At 38.9% G+C, this 17,115-nt stretch overlaps 1 protein-coding gene across 1 annotated transcript in view; it reads left to right on the forward strand.

The window, feature by feature from the left end:
* The window catches only part of OTOGL (otogelin like), a gene marked incomplete at both ends in the record, with an annotated part of 144,717 nt that overhangs the window by 37,342 nt on the left and 90,260 nt on the right, over nt 1-17,115 (forward strand). The window contains 6 exons of the mRNA XM_079773801.1: nt 2,952-3,076; nt 6,424-6,633; nt 9,164-9,329; nt 10,153-10,227; nt 12,399-12,451; nt 14,202-14,364. Of these exons, the coding sequence (XP_079629927.1) occupies nt 2,952-3,076; nt 6,424-6,633; nt 9,164-9,329; nt 10,153-10,227; nt 12,399-12,451; nt 14,202-14,364 (792 nt within the window). The remainder of the gene's footprint in view (nt 1-2,951; nt 3,077-6,423; nt 6,634-9,163; nt 9,330-10,152; nt 10,228-12,398; nt 12,452-14,201; nt 14,365-17,115) is intronic.

Below are 17,115 nucleotides of genomic sequence, written 5' to 3' on the forward strand. Positions count from 1 at the left end.
TTTAAAAATATTGATATCATTTAGTATGAATGACACCTCTAAAGCAACACTTGGGCATCTCAGCTAATTGGATTTTATGATAGTTGGTACTTAATCAGAAGAAAAGCAATAAAATCCACTTGTATTCCTTGTAATGACAAAGCACTTTCACCTACATGTGAAGAGACACAGTGTAATAGTGTAAATTAATGCAAATGCTCTGAGCATTTGTGCAAAGCATGGTGGGCAGGCGAAGCAGTTTGATAGGCTCTCATCCTCAAGGAGCCGGTTGCAGATTGGGAGGAGATAACAACCTTTAAGAATATTTAGTTCCAGGTCAGGTGTTAGTCAACAATACATACATAAAGACTGAGATAATTTTAAAGAGTTGAGCTGTGTAGTCATGGCTAGAAACACAGTAGGAATTTTGAGTAGGTGAGTGTGGGCTGGGTAGGCAGGAATGTTTTTGGAGAAGCCGTTCTCCAAATACCATTTAAAAAAAACCCTGCTGTGTATTCCTCCAGCTTCGGGTTCTTTCCACCTCCTAATCTTTCTCATGAACTCCTATTTTACCATTCAACCCAACTCAGACATTATTTGCTTCAAAAAGCGAGTTCATATCACACCAGACAAAATTAATTTTGAAAATCTGTCATTTATGAGCCTGGTTTTCACTTAAAACTCTGAGGGTTTTGAGAAGAAGAATCACATCCTTGATCCTTGTATTCTCAGGAACTAGCATAGACTATTATATGCAGCAGATCGTAGAACTGCACAGAGGTAGGACTTCGAATGGAGCACCAAGAAGAGAATTAGAATGGGCGAGGAGAACTGGCTTTTAAAAATTTAAATTTCAAAAGAAATTTTCTATCTTGTCTCCAGTGTGATTAAATTATTTTTAGTTTTTTTTTGTTTCATTTATTTGCAGGTCAGAATATCAATATCTTTATATATATCTTCTGTTTCACAAGTGATATTTTAGTGGCTTGGCTAAGATGTGCAGAAGAGACATCCAGCCTCTTTCTCTTCCTTGTTTATCAGAATGGGCTAGCAGTCATTGTTTAACAGATGGCAGATCTGTCTCCCTCCTCCTCAGGCACCAGTCTCCTCCATGTATAAACACGGAGGCGTGATAACAGTGCAGGATAATATTTCAGAGTTAGAGATAACTTTCTAACATTGTTTGGCTTTCCAAGTATAAGCAGTTAAAGTTCTTTACTTCACAGAAGTAAATGAGAATCTGCAAACATAGTGGAATGGAAAATATTAATTACTTAAAATTTTATTTTGCTTGCCTTGTTATAGTAAGTTATGGTGAGCCAAAGGTTCTCTTCTAAAATAAAATGCAGTAAATAAATGGGTCTACATTTACACTGCTGATTATTTATTGTTTTACGTGAACTAAATGAGATAAGAGAGCCAAGCTCTGAGTCATTTCCTCCTGGGAACCCTGACTACACCCATCACCTTGACCTATTTTATTGTCTTTTGTAGGAATGAAAAGGGAAGGAAGGGAAAGAATAAGAGCTAGTGCACGTCATACAATTTCTTTGAGTTTCAATGTTCTCTTTGAACAAAATGAGATTTTGGATTAGGTGATTGTTGTAACGTCTTACAATTTCAGAATGGTTGGATTTTGAGGAATAGGAAAAGGGGGAAGGGTGGGGACAAGGCTGGGCATTGTGGAATGACTGTGTAGCTCCTTCTTTTCTCTTTTCTCAGTCATTGTGGTGAGAAGCTCCATATGGTTAGTGGTGTCTGATCTTAATAATAACCAAAGCACTTAATTTATTAGGACACTATAGAGAGCCAAGATAAAGCCCACTCTACCATTTAGCCATGTTTTAGCAATTAATGCAGTTAGGGCTTGTGTTAGTAGCGTCTTACTTAGTCAAAGCTTCCTACAGGAGACATTGTCCAACCTGACTCTCCAAGTAGTTTTGACAGTAGATGGCATATCGTCCAAGAGGGATTGTCACTTACAGAATATTGGCTGATGAGTTAATAAATCCCGATGGCTGCTGGAGGGGGCATTTTAGTGTTTGGCTATTGAACATTGTTGTGGTTTATAAGCCTGACTTCAGAAAAGTAGCTGTTTCTCTTCCATTTTGATTTGCTGAGGGGAATTGAAGAAATTCACAAGTTTCAATGAAGGGTGCCTTTTATACCATTTTTTTTTCTCAATTTGCTTTTGATTTGTTTATGCAACTTCATGACGGAACTTCAGTATTTCAGGCACTTCAGACCTCCTAATGGAAATTGAAATACTGAACCAGAATTATAGACTACTTATTCTTTTTAAAAATATATTTTTATTGATTTCAGAGAGGAAGGGAGAGGGAAAAAGAGATAAAAACATCAATGATGTTCCTGCACAATCCCTACTGGGGACTGAGCAAGTGCCCTGACCAGTAATCGAACCAAGACCTCCTGGTTCATAGGTTGATACTGAACCACACTGGCAGGGCTAGACTGTTTATTCTTTGGGACATTTGTCTCTACTCTGAAAGGAATCATGTGAGCTACCCACCTTTTTGTTTTTTCATACACTTTAAGCCACACACAGATTATTATTTTGGTTGTGTGATATTTCATTTAATCAGTGCAAACTGGATTTGAATCTTGGCTACTTGGCTATGACACTTATCAGCTGAGTGAACATTAATAGTTATCTGAGCTTCTGCTTTGCTTTCTTTCTGAAGGGGGATAAAGACATTTTTACTTTATTTAATTATTTTATTCTTTCCATGAAGCTGATTATTAAATGAAACCATGTATGTCCACAATTTGACACATTGTAAAGTCTTAATAATAGGAAATTAATGCCACGTATATTTTTAAAAATAATAGAACATTTTAAGTTCTAAAATTTCTTTGTAAATTAAAAATAGCATATTTTTTTCAATATTTAAAGACTATGAACAAATGAAATAATAGGAAAGCCTGAGGTGAATGTTATCTTTGCTTTCTAGTTCTCCATCAGGCATGATAGAAGGCACACCACAACTTCATGCAAATGCCTGGCGAGTTTCTTCTACTTGTTTTGCACCTGTTCATGTTCCTATGGTGGACCCCTGTAACATTAATCAACAAAACAGTAAGTCCTTCTTTCTACTTGTAAACTCAGGGGAATAAATAGTGATTTTAAATTCTGATTCTCTTCATTCAGATAATATCGATGCCATTCTTTATGTATTTTTGTTTAATACTATGCCTTTACGTACTCCTGTTTATACAATGTACATTATTTTTAAGAAGAGCTCCAGAAAATGACTCTTTTATTTACTACTTTGCATTCATACATTTACTTATTTTAGGCATGTGAGCTAGCATTTTGGTGTGTTCAGATTATTTAAATGCTTAAGAAAAACCTCTGGAAAATCTCTAATAGTGTTGTTAGTCTTGGGATGTTTGACTTTAGTTCCATAATGTGACAGCTCATGCAGTTTCTCTTGTTTATTACTATCACATTATGAGCTCCTACTCACAGACTATATTATGGTTTCATAAGTAGGAAGCCAGTGATCCAAGGAAGCTTTGTGCCATCAAGCATGAGACAATCTGAGATGGTCATGCTCCAGGTTTGCAATTTGCAATGACAGTGCAACTCACACGCCAAGAATTTCTGGCTGTATTTTTTTAACTAAAGCCACAGCAAACCATGTGAACAGCTATTTCACTGCTCACTAAAAAGACACATTATTATTATTTTTATAAAATAATTTTGTGAAAAAAGTGTGCATGCTTAAATAAATTTAAAATGTTTTAATTTGTTTCTTTAATTGTTTTGGCTAGTTTATTATTTTGTGTGTAGTTTTTAAAAATTCGCTATTAATATTGGTTGAGTACCTATGTAAAATCAGTATGATTTCTGGCTTTTGTAGTGGTTGTTTGGTAGGATTCTGTTGATTGTCATATGGTCCTTGTTATTAACTTATAGTTTTGGTGTACTGGAAAAAACAACAATAAAATAATGCTGCTTTTAGTGCTGTCTTTTTACCTCTCCAATTTCTGAACTTGAAGAAGACTATTAATCTCTTTGGTCATTTTTCCTACCTATAATAATAGGACTAGACTATAGTCTTTTGGTCTCTATAGATTGAATCCTTTCATCTCACTCTCATTTAACAACACTTTCCCCCATTTTATGCTTAACTTTCTATTAATAGATCTACTCCTTCTCCTTCGATTAGTTTTATGCAGCTTGTTTCTAACTTTCTCAGTTCCCTCCTTGATATTGCAGCAAGTTTATTTTTAATTATCTTGATAACATGTAAACATTGGAGTATAATTGATAAATTCAGTTTTCCTTTTCCTTAATTACCTCCTTTATTACATTACATTTTGTTATATACTTTCATCACTTCTATCCTGATATCTCATGTTTTCTCTGATATATATTTTAGATATTATCCTCTTCACCTTTTCCATGAGCTATTAAAAAATTCAAATTGGAGATAACATTGGCAAATATGTTCTCCCATGCAGTGGGCTTTCTTGTTGTTTTGTTGATGGTTTCTTTTGCTGTGCAGAAGCTTTTTATTTTGATGTAGTCCCATTTGTTTATTTTCTCCTTAGTTTCTATTGTCCTAGGAGCTGTATCAGTAAAGATATTGCTACGACAAATGTCTGATATTTTGCTGCCTATGGCTTCTTCTAAGATTTTTATGGTTTCCTGTCTTACATTTAAGTCCTTTATTCATTTTGAGATCTGAGCATAACCAATGGACACAGACAGTAGCGGGGTGAGGGCATGTGCTGAGGGGTGGGAGGGGTTGGGGAGAGGTCAATGGGGGGGGGGGAAGGAGACTCATGTAATACTTTAAACAATAAAGAATTTAAATTTTAAAAAAAAATCAAATTGGTCAAGTCAGAAAAATTCCCAAAGAAAGTAAACAGATAAAAGTCAATAACTCTAATGTGGATTCTGAAAGATATTTTTTCACAAGGATATGTTGAATCACCCTTTTACGTAATGTCATTAGGAATATTTTTAAATCTACAAATCCTTAGGGAACGCAACGAAAGTCCCATTGACTTACTGCTTTGTTTTGGAGCTCCTGGGGCTGGGGAGTATGCATGCCAACAGCATGCTGTTAGAGTCTAAGTCATTTGTTTTCACATAGATAGTCATAACAATGCAAAAATATAACACTAGGATAATTATTGTGTGTGTGTGTTTTTTTTTTTTTGTTTGTTTTTTTACCAATAATACGTTATTTAAAATACTCAACAAAATAAGTTTAGTATATTTAATTAGTTCAAAAACATTCTGATCTCTGGACAGCTCATCTGCTCTTTTAAAGACAATGACAATTCAAAGATTGATTAATTTTAGCTGTGAGGAATCAATGCAACCTGGGTTCACTACATCAAGGAATCACATAGTTTTTTTCAGAAAGGTGGGATCTAGATTGTTTGGTCAAACTTGGTTACACACAACAAGAATTATATCTGATCAGTCAGTTGTTCTCAAGGGAAAAGTCAACAAATTTTAAGAGCTAATTACACAGACTCCCCCACTTCCCGCCACCCAAAAGTCCTGGTAATTATATCTCATAGCCTTTAGCATATGTTCCAATCCCTAATTTCTATTCATTGCTCATTTATTCATGAATTCATAGATTCACTTATCAGATGCTGTGCATTGTGCCTTGTGCAGACATTCTGTGCAATGACTTTATGTGCATCTGCTACATTACCATTCACTTCAGAGACTCTGTTGGAATGAGATGATTCCCAAACTTTCCTGGATAATTGTGTATTCCAGCGAGTTGCCATAACATTCACAACACGCAGTGTATGGGTGTCTGGAGATAAGCCTCCCATTACTCACCAATTCTTTAGAGTAGAATTGGGGTGATTTCCTCAGATGATTCTCAGGCCATGGGGTGATCGAGGCTCTCAACCCTTCTGTTACTCATGTTATTGAGGTAAAACAACTTTTCCCTCCTAAAACAGTGGTTCTCAACCTTTCTAATGTCGTGACCCTTTAATACAGTTCCCCACAAGTTGAGAACCGCTGCTGTAGAGCCTAAGACCATCGGAAAACACAGATATTTACATTATGATTCATTAACAGTAGCAACATTACAGTTATGAAGTAGCAACGAAAATAATTTTATGGTTGGGGATCACCACAACATGAGGAACTGTATTAAAGGGTGGCGGCATTAGAAAGGTTGAGAACCACTGCCCTAAAATATCATTGAATATAGTGCTGTCACCAATATTATCAAAAGTAAAACCGAACCAAAAAAAAAAAAAAATCCCACAAAAACCACAAAACAGTGTAAGCTGAACATATTGGCTCTTCTTAAAAGTAATGTGCAATACAGTGCATTTCTAGGAAAGCAAGAATCTTGGCTAGTCCTGGAACTTGATACTTAAGGTTAAGGATCCCAACTGGTAAATGAGGTGCTAATGGGGTTCTTTGTCTGTTAGTTGGCTACGCAGCGCACTGTGATGTCATCCACCAAGAGCTCTTTGCTCCTTGCCACTTCTACATCAGCCCTGGGCTGTACTACCAGCTGTGCCGCCACGATGCATGCAAGTGTGGGAGCGCCTGCCTGTGCAATGCTCTCGCCCACTATGCCTACCTCTGTGGCCAGCGGGGTGTCACCATTGATTTCAGAGCTCACGTCTCCTTCTGTGGTGAGTATAATGGCAACAGCACAGATAAAGACAATCAGGTAACCCTTTAGGGATTTTTACACTTATAATTACTGCTTTCATTTTTTTAAGTGGAGAGTTAATATTGCTTAAGTTATTTGAAATATTACAATGTACCAACAAAAACAAAAGAAGTACTTTGTTTCTTAAAATTGAAGATATGTTGGATAAGATCAATAACTTTTGACTATTTTTTGTTATAAGCAGAGTATAACTATGGTTTGAAATATGTATCAGAAATAACTGAAAACACTTGAAAAAAAGTCTTATAAAAATGTCATATCTAAATGTGGAAAAGCATTCTGTGTTATAGCAACACAACTGACTTGTAGTTAATAGGCAACAGCCGTGTATTATCTCAAGTTCCTAGGGGTCTAGTCCTCATGGTTATAGTGTCTGCTGTTCTCATTCATGGTAGATTGCTTCCTCTTCTGTTTGTTCTATAATTTTTTATGAGCTAATCTTTGTTGAGGCTCTGCCTCTCCCCATTAGAATCCTCTGTGACCTGGATTTCAAGAGCATCACTTCCTCTACTTCTCCACCCCCCTGTGGTTTCACACAGCCTTTTTCTATCACTCCAAAGGGCTTCTTGGCCAGGTTTTTTTTTTAAGATAAATAAAACCTGATTTTGAGAGAGAGAGGAAGGGAGAGGGAGAGAGAGAAGCACCTATGTGAGAGTGCAACATTGATCGGCTGTCTCCTGCATGCCCCCTACTGCGGATTGAACCCGAAACAGGGGCATGTGCCCTTGGCTGGGAATCGAAGCCCACCCATGTAAGTAAGCCCAGCCAACTGAGCCACACCGGCCAGGGCTTATTAGCCAGTTTTGATGTTATTTTCCTAGCTTGGGCTTTCTAAGAACAATAATGTAAATATGAAAGTAATGTAAGTTTATGTAACAAACCTGTGCAGGATGTATATCTGGGATTTTTATTTTTCAGAGGAGACTTTATTTCATCACAGACCCCCAGAATTACAGCTGCTTTCCTAGCATCTTCCTTTATTAAGAGCCAATTTCAAGTTCAGAAGTTGGCAAACCACACCCTTGGTCCTCCTGTGTTTTTGTAAAGAGCTACAAGGCCACAGCTGAGTAGTTGTGAAGGAGACTGTGTGTCCTGCAAAGCTGAAACTACTTACTGTTTGGCCCTTTACAGAAAGCTTGCTGGCCTCTGCTGTAGTGCATCCTTGCAACTGAGGATGGAGTAATTTTGAGGGTCCAAGTGAAAGGTCCCCCAATTCCTTGTCTCATAAAGGACTAGTTTTATTTTCTACTAGAGGCCCCATGCACAGATTCATGCACCAGTGGGGTCCCTCAGCCTGGCTTGTGCCCTCTCACAATCCAGGACCCCTAGGAGGATGTCAGACTGCCGGCTTCGGCCCAATCCCCAAAGGGCTCAATCCTGCTCAACTGGGCCCCACTGCACCTGCCATGGGAGCACACTGACCACCAGGGGGCAGCTCCTGCATTGAGCATCTGCCTCCTGGTGGTCAATGTGCATCATAGCAACCGGTACTTCCGCTGGTCAATTTGCATATTAGGGTTTTATTATATAGGATTCCCACATGAGTTCAGACCAATAGATTTATCCTCCTCTCTTCCATTCAAATTTTTGGATATTGTTTCCCTCTTTATTTTTGGCATAGGGGGATGTTATTCACTCCCCACCCCCATTTTTTTCTTACAAGATCACTTATATATTTTGCATAATTTCAATTATGTTTTATCCAGGATTTTCTGGGTGTTTGTTTTTTAGGTTATTTTAGTTTGCCTATTCTAATCAATTCAGTTTGGTCTAGAGAGAAATTGGAAGGGTTTAGAAAAAAAGTCTAAACATGATTAAGAAAGCAAAAGTTAAGAGCTATGAACACTGATCAATAAAGTCAAGTTTTGTCTTATGTGTAGAAGATTAAAAGTTTGTTTAATATATAAAGAAGACGTTGTCAACATAGCAATCAATAGACTTGAAGTTTAAGGACAGGAAGTTTATTTAGACATAGAAAATACCTTAAATAATTAGAAACAACAACTATGGTACAAGCTATTAAAGAATGTTATGGAATGTCTCACTTACAAATATTTCAGCCCTGGCCTGGTGGCTCAGTTGATGGAGTGTTGTCCTGTACACCAAGAGGTTGCGAGTTCGATCCTCAGTGAGGGCACTTACCGAGATTGGAACTGATTGATGTTTCTCACATTGATGTTTCTCTCTCTCTCTCCCTCTCTCCCTCCCTCCATTCCTCCATTCCTCTCTCTCTCAAATTAATAACATATCCTCGGGTGAAGATAAAACAAATTTCAAAATAGAAACTTCATTTTTCTCTTCTACTTCCATTGAGGCAAAGATTGTAACTAATGATAAATTTCTGTTATAGGATTCTGTAGTGTTCTGGGTTTGTTGATGTCTGATATTTCCTTTTCATGATTTACATCTATCATAGACCTGTAGTTCAGCACAAAACGCTTCTGTCTCAGTGGAGATCTCTCTCTCAGCTGACGCTGCTCTGTCCTCAGGATTGGTGTGCCAGGAAGGCATGCTGTACCATCACTGCTCCTCCTTCTGCCGCCGCTCCTGTGTCGCTCTCTCCTCCCCTGAGCAGTGCAATGACGACTGTGCTGAGGGCTGCAACTGTCCTGAGGGCAAATACTATGAAGACACACTTCACTTTTGTGTGCCCATGTAAGTCACAGAAACGGTTCATGGCATCCAGTTTTCCATCTCTTTTTCTTTTACACCTGAAATGAGCGTTCATGCTTATCTCTTTTCTTTCTTAATCTAACTGACTTAACACCATTTAATGGGGAAAAAAAGAATTTTCTCCACTATTGAACAGTCACTTTTTCCATGAAACGAGTGTGCATATATGCAAAGATCTGCTTGTGAGTCGTTTCTTTAATATTTCCTAATGTCTTTACCTTATTTCTTTATTGTTAACCCTGCGCTTGTTCACAAGCAGCTGTAGGAAGAGCCAAGGAATCTGATGGCTAATCCTGGGGTATATTTCTACTTGTTTTTATAATATCAAAGTTAATGAGAAGGTGTATGTGTCACGGTCAGGTGGCAAGTTTCAGTAGCAGCACTGCAATGTCTGTCAGCACTCAGAACTTTCTCCAATCTCGCCTGCGATAAGGACTTTTGTGTTATACTAGGGTTAAATGGCATGCCTAAGTCCTGGACTCGTAACTGCAGAAAAGAGTGGAATTGATGTCTGGGTTATGTCTCTTTGAGGTGCATGTAGGGACTTTTTTGTGACTAACGCAACACAGTTTGTATTGTGACTAAAACAATACAGACTTTTATTTTAGAAAACAAAAGCTGACGCTACACAAGACTTCACATTTAAATGGTTTCTGACATTTGTAGTCTCATTGAATGAAGCCATCTTTAGAGTGTGCCTTCAAATGACCAATACAGTGCATGAGGTCTACTTGAATTTTACTGTTTTCTAAAATCTATATGCTTATATCCTATTTCATTAATTTAACTTTTTTTTTTCTTATAGATTTCACTGTCGGTGTCATTATAGGGGCAGCGTTTATCAACCTGGAGAGCTTATCCCAACACCCTCCGGCTTATGGTAGATTTCAGTGATGGTGATTGTACTTGATAAATAACACATGCTGATGTAATTTCTTAACCCAAACCATAAATTGAAATATGACTTCTGTAACTTAAAAATGCAGATAACCCTGACATAATCCTTAAAACCAAATATCTATTCCATTGCGACATGGGATGCCTGTCTCGTAGTCATAACTACAGAAAAGGGTGGCATTGAAGTGCCACGCAGCAGGATGGAAGCCTTCTGATCAGTTTGGTTTTGTATATGGAGTTAGGAGTGAGGTGGGTGTTCAAACAATGCAAGTTACTGGGGGGAGGGTTTCATTTTTGTTTTATCCAATTGCTTAAAAAAAAGCAATTTTAACATGGATTGAACCAGGTCACATGCTGGAGTCAGTGTACCACCTCCCTAGGAACATTGGTGAGATAATACTCTTAGCTAGGATAACACTCACTTGGGCTGGAACCTGGCGGTTACAAATGCAGACAAATCCATGCAGCAGTTTAAATTGATCTACATCCAACTCTTGACCTGCCTTGTTCAGTTCCACCATAGGTGTCAACGGATGATAACAGACCGTAGGTAATAGTAAAAAGGATGATATCTCATCATTACTATGTACCTTCTGTAGTCCTGGCAGCACTCTAAGTGTTCCATATCTATTATTAAAACACTTGTCACTGTGACCCTAAAAGATAAGTACTGCTGCTGTGCCCCCAGTTTACAGGTGATAAAATGAGGCACAGGCAGGCAAGCAACTTGGGAAGGAAGCCAAGATTCAAGCCCAGGCGATGTGGCTCTGTGGTGATTTTTTCCTGTTTCCTGCTTTGCTCAGCAGCTTATTTCATATTCATGGCGGTATCCTGTTTATGCTTAATTTACCTTCAGTGTTATCTCCATCTTTCTTCCTTCCACCCCTCAATCAAGATACGAAGGCAACCAGTTCTTAGATCTTTCTCTAGTAGGTTGTACTAGTAGCCACAGTTTCCCAAGCCAGAAATCTGGGAGTCATGTTTTGACCCCTACCTCCTGCTCAATATCCCTAGCCAATAAACCCTAACGACTGTGGAGTTTACTTTCTGCAAACAGTAGAAATACCCCTCTTTTCCATTTCCACTGCCGCAGCAGCGTCTCTTCCTGGTCTTGTGTCTAGTCTTGTCCCCTTCATTTTGCCAAGGTGGTATATCTCTCCTTTATTTAATATAATTGAACTTATTTTAGTAAATTGGCAAAAAATGAAGGAATCATTGTCCTCAATGAGAAAAGAAAATCCCATTGTAGTGCAGTGACCTCATTTGCCATTCCTCTAAAAAAATGTCCCAGAATGATATGGAAAAGCTGGCTTTGTGATCTGAGATCTGTCTGTCTCAGTTCCTCTCTGCCATTCACAATGTGAGCAAATCTCGCCTCTGAGTGTCATCCTTGTGTTAGACGACACATAAGCATATTTTTCATGTGGCATGGCTCTTATATATTAGTCAGCTTCTTCTTGTGGGCTCAAACATAGAACACATGATCTGGTCCAAAGCTGGAGGAAAAACTGTTGATGTTGGAGTTACTGAGAACTGATTTGTTGTTCCCTATTATGACAGCTTTTTAAAGGAGCTTCAGAATTAACTTGGCCTGTATTGGGTTTTTGTCTTATGCCCTGACTTTAGAACTTAAGTTGCAAGGAAGCTATAACTTCATTCTGTTGTCAGTGCTACTGCCAGAATGATTTTTCTAGAATTCAGACCAACCATATCACTTCTCTGGTTAAGGTCAATGGTCTACCTCAGGAACAAAGTCTGAGTGTCTGAATAAGAGCTGGCCTTTGCCCCTTTGTCATCTGCATCTCCTGCCACTTCCTGCATTGCACTTTTTTTTACATAGAACACTGTTCTACCCCTGTGTGGCTTTGTGCTACATTCCAACTGAGTATTATGGCCTTTACTTGAGTAAAGATTATGAATTTTGGTCTTTGTATCTTCCATGCCTATCACAGTGACTTATATATGTATTTGATAAAAATGTTAATTGAAATAACTCTCTTCAAATTGGCCAATAATTTATTTGTAGAAAAATTTAAATGGGAAAGAATAACATTTGTATATATATACTATCAATTCTTACCCATTATTATATTGTTTGTGAAATACAGAAAAAAGAACAGATTTGGATTTGTAACATTTGTTTACTTTTACTAGCCAATGTTCAAATGGGACTGTGAAATGTGATGAGCCAGCACCGCCCTCTACTGGTAAGATCTAGATAATGTATTTTCCCTGAGGAGAATGCAGCTCTAGTACTGCCCCAACTTTTCTGGCAGAAGTCTTTACCCCATCACACCCCTCCTTGGCCAATGTGCATGAATATAGCCTTGGGAACGTTTCTCAGCATGGTGCTCCAGCGCTTCCTAACTTTTTTCACACTAGAAATTACAATATATGTAGGACAGTCTGGGTTGAATGTAAAAGGTTTAGGGGCAGAGGTCATCAACCCAGGGGTTCTGCCTACCCCAGAACTAACCCAGGCGCCCAAAAGGATTTAGGGATATGTGTCTTGACACCTGTTGTAGCCTACTTGTGCAACAGAAGCTGTGAAACTACTGTAGACCAGCATTTCTCAGATACTAATGTGCACACAATTACCCTGGGATCTTGTTAAAGTGCCGATTCTGATTCAGCAGGTCAGGGGTGATGCCTGAGATTCAGGGGTGATGCCATTGCCACAGGCTCCTGGGCTACATTATAAATAACAAGGCATTAGGACTAGCAGCTATCCCTTTAAAAATGGCATGCGAAATGATATCTACTCCTATGTCTTCTTAGAATGCCACTTTACAATTGTATATCATTCCTGAAGATCCTATAAGGTTAGGGGATGCTATGTTATTTATTTTTACCATACAAAAGACATCAAATTTTTAGTCACTGTGGGGAAATTCTAGGCAAATAATAAACAACACTACTTTCACTGATTTTAGTGGACAGAAAGAGTGCAGGCTGTGAGCTATTCCTTTGTTATTTATTTCCATGGTCATGTATATCTATATCTATATATATATAAAAGCCTAATATGCAAAGTGTCCCCTCGGGAGTTCGACTGACCGGGAGTTCAATTCCTCACTATGATGTGCACTGACCATTAGGGGGTGGCACAGAATGAAGGAAGGCCCCGGCTGGCAGCTGCTAGGGACCCTACCCGTGCACGAATTTCGTGCACTGGGCCTCTAGTATTATTATAAATTAGCTTTGAATTATATGCCCTGGATTTACTTTATAAGGATTCAGGCTACCTAGGGCTTCTTCTAGGCTTTGCTCATGGACCACACATGTTCCGTAGCTTCTGGGCCACCCCTGCCTTGCCCCCTTTGCTTCAAGGGGACTCAGAGTTAAATAAGGGGACATCCAGGCCAGATTTCTTATGGAGGAATCTACAAGATGTGATCCTTTTGACCCCTAATAAGGGACCTTTTTAAATCCCTCTAACCCCAAATGCTTTTTGGAGGAATTTGTAGTTCTAGCCCACCCATAATTATGTCCACTTGTGTACTTCCACTATATAGTGAGGACTGATATCAGTAAGGACTCAGAGATGAAGCAAGATCTAAAAGAATCATGTGTTGTTAACACAGATTTGTAAAGTTTAACTATAATAATTGCTATTCTTCAAAAGTTGAGGACATATGTTTGGATTAATCAAAATGCCCTGCTTCTTGACCTCATAATATTATATACTAGTTGTTTAGTTATCGCATTATGGAAGGAAGCTATGGTTTTGAAACTCAAAGAAGGTTTTGGAAATTTAGATGTTTATAAAGGGAATCTGGCTAGAGAATGTTTGTAAACTCACCACCCAAACTTCACAGAGTAAGAGAATGATGTAATAGTAACTGGTAAAATATTCTATGGTCACTTGTGTTTTGATACAATGCACTTCAATACGATTATCTGTCTATGGAGTGAATACAAACTTAAGGGTATTTTGTCTGTGCCTTGTCCCTGAAGTTCATGCCTGCCCCGAGGGAAAAGTGTATTTCAACTGCAGGTTTCCTGATCCCGAATTGCCAGCCGGTGGTGTAAATTGTGAGATTACATGTGCAAACCTGGCCATGAACTTCACTTGCGCCCCATCCTCACCCTGCATAAGTGGCTGTGTTTGTGCTCCAGGGTAAGCCTCTTTTTCTTGACAATTCAGAACATTCAAGATTTAATTTAAAAAAAACCACAAGAGCACTTAAAACCATAATTTACAAAAATAGCTAAAATTGTCTGGTTGACTGGTGGTTAACTAGTTGGTAACTAGAAGACTATTGTAACCGTGATTTTACATTCATGTAACATATCACATATGATATTTGTGAGATAACACATATTACACATTAATATAACATATCTTATATAATAAAAGCATAATATGCAAATTGACCGAATGGCCGAACAGCAGAACGACCATCCGGGACCACGCTGTGACACCCACTGGCACCAGGCCAGCCAAGGCGGGTGCCATGCGATTGGTCAGGGGCCTGGCCATTGCCCCATGACTGCCCTGCAGAGGGAGGCCCATGCAACCGGCCTGTGAGGCGATTAATTGGGGGGCTCCATGATCGCCCCACAGAGGGAGGCCCAGGCCACCAACTAGCGGGCTGCAGCGGGTGGGAGGGGCCTCCCTCTGTGAGGAAAGCCCAGGTCCCAGGTGCAGGAGGTAAGCCAGTGCTGGCAGCTGGGGGAAGGAAGGCCTACTCTTGCAGGAATTTTGTGCATCGGGCCTCTAGTGATTAAATAATGTCACACATGTTAGGTGTACAATATTGTTAAAGTAATAGAGTGTGTACAATATTATTCAAGTACTGAAGTATTAATATAGCATTAATCAATTAAGATAGTATTAAAATAATACAATGTCATTAAAGTAATACAGTGAATTGATGAGAGAACTAATTTTAGGATGGACTTAACATTTATTCCCTGATTCAACTGCAATTTTGGAAAATTGATAGTGAACCACTCTTCATTGACTACATTTTAGTGTATATCTTTTGTATATTCTTTGGTGCTATTACTGTTGATATTAAGTTATAATGGCAATGCCAACTGCTTTATCTAATGGATATTACAGAAAATGGTGTGCTGAGTCTGTATAGGACCGTGGGTAACAGTGGGAACTCTGGCTCAGATACACCGGAGTTCAAATACCAGCTCTGCTGATGTGAGCTGAGAGCTTTTCTGCAAGTTTCCTTAAAATCTCAATTAGGCATTGTGACGTGTGCCTTTGTGTGCCTGTGTGTGCCTGCTTGCATGTGTGTATGTGTGTGTGTGTGTGTGTGTGTGTGTGTGTACACTCAATAAATAGGGTTCACTATTTTATGGCAGCATAATCTACTCTTATCTTTGTAAATTTCCTTCAGTAGCAGGAATGCATAACACTTGTGAATCTGGGGGCTATTTGCTTTCTGGCAGGCGCATTTACAATATGGCCTCCCTGGCCTTTCTCTTCTCCTAATGAATAGAGGCAGTGCTCAGATGGAGGGCCACCTAAGGCAAATAGGTCACTCATTCTTCCTCGATGAGCATATTCACACAAAGGATCCCTGGGCTCGGTTCTTATAAACCGGGAGAAAAGAAGAGAGAGGTTTTGTGGTCAGCTTCCCAGGAGAGTCGCATTTGTCTAAATGGTCCCTATCTAGACTAGGTTGAAGAGCCACGTAACTTGGGACTGTACCAAGCTCTTTAGAAGGAAGGATACACGTGGAGGCTGAAATAAAGGCAGGTAGAAACCAGGCCATGGAGCAGCTGAATAAGGAAGACATTTTAGTAAAAAGAACAAGGAAAATAAAACCTTTATTATGATAAAATAATTGAGGCCTACGTCACTGCTTACTTACTTGATTTGATTATGACTATTGCAGATGCATGGATGATTAGATAAAGCTACATCCTAATTTTGTTTCATATGCTTGTGGTTGATGCTATTATTTTAAAAGTATCTATTTGCTGTCACTTTTGACTTTCAGTTCAACAATGACTTATATACTTACTGGTCAAATTTCATTACAAAAACTTAAAGAAATGTATTGAATAAATATAGTTGATATTGACTAAGAGGCCTCTGACTGATTTGGAAATAATTTTGCTCTTCAGGACTATTACAAAGTTGTTTATGGTAATATGATTTGGATTGTCTTCCATATGACCCTGGTTGCCTTATTTTAGGACAATAAGTCTATAACTTGTTTTCATGAGGCTCCTGATAGTGCCAGTGATTCATTCTATATAATAAAAGCCTAATATGCTAAGTGTCCAGTCATCCAGTTGTCTGTTAAACCAATCAAAGCATAATATGCTAATGATATGCTAAGGCTGCTCAACCACTCGCTATGACATGCACTGACCACCAGGAGGCAGACAGTTGACCAGTTGACCAGTTGCTATGATGTGCACTGACCACCAGGGGGCAGATGCTCAATGCAGGAGTATCTTCCACCTCCATGGCAGCACTAAGGATGTCCGACTGATGGCTTAGGCCCGCTCCCCAGGGGAGCGGGCCTAAGCCATCAGTCGGACATCCCCTGAGGGCTCCCAGACTGCAAGAGGGCTCAGGCCAGGCTGAGAGACCCCTGCCCTGAGTGCACAAATTTGTGCACCAGGCCTCTAGTTGACTATAAAAGGACTTAGTTTAGAAGTCACCGTGGATTAAAGAAATGCAAAGTAATATAGTGGAAAGAATTATATAGAATTGGGTCCAAATACTGGTCCTCCTTGTTATTAACTGAAGTATGTCAGAAAAAGTTAACCACTTACAGCCTCAACTTCCTCTTTTAAGAATGGGTGTAATAATATCTACTTCATGGATGCAGCACACCAGTTTTGATTAGTTATAAAAAACTCATCAGTCATCAGCATAATCACTTGAAGCCACTCA

The sequence above is a fragment of the Cnephaeus nilssonii genome (assembly GCF_951640355.1).
Source record: "Cnephaeus nilssonii genome assembly, chromosome: 6".
Lineage (NCBI taxonomy): Eukaryota > Metazoa > Chordata > Mammalia > Chiroptera > Vespertilionidae > Cnephaeus > Cnephaeus nilssonii.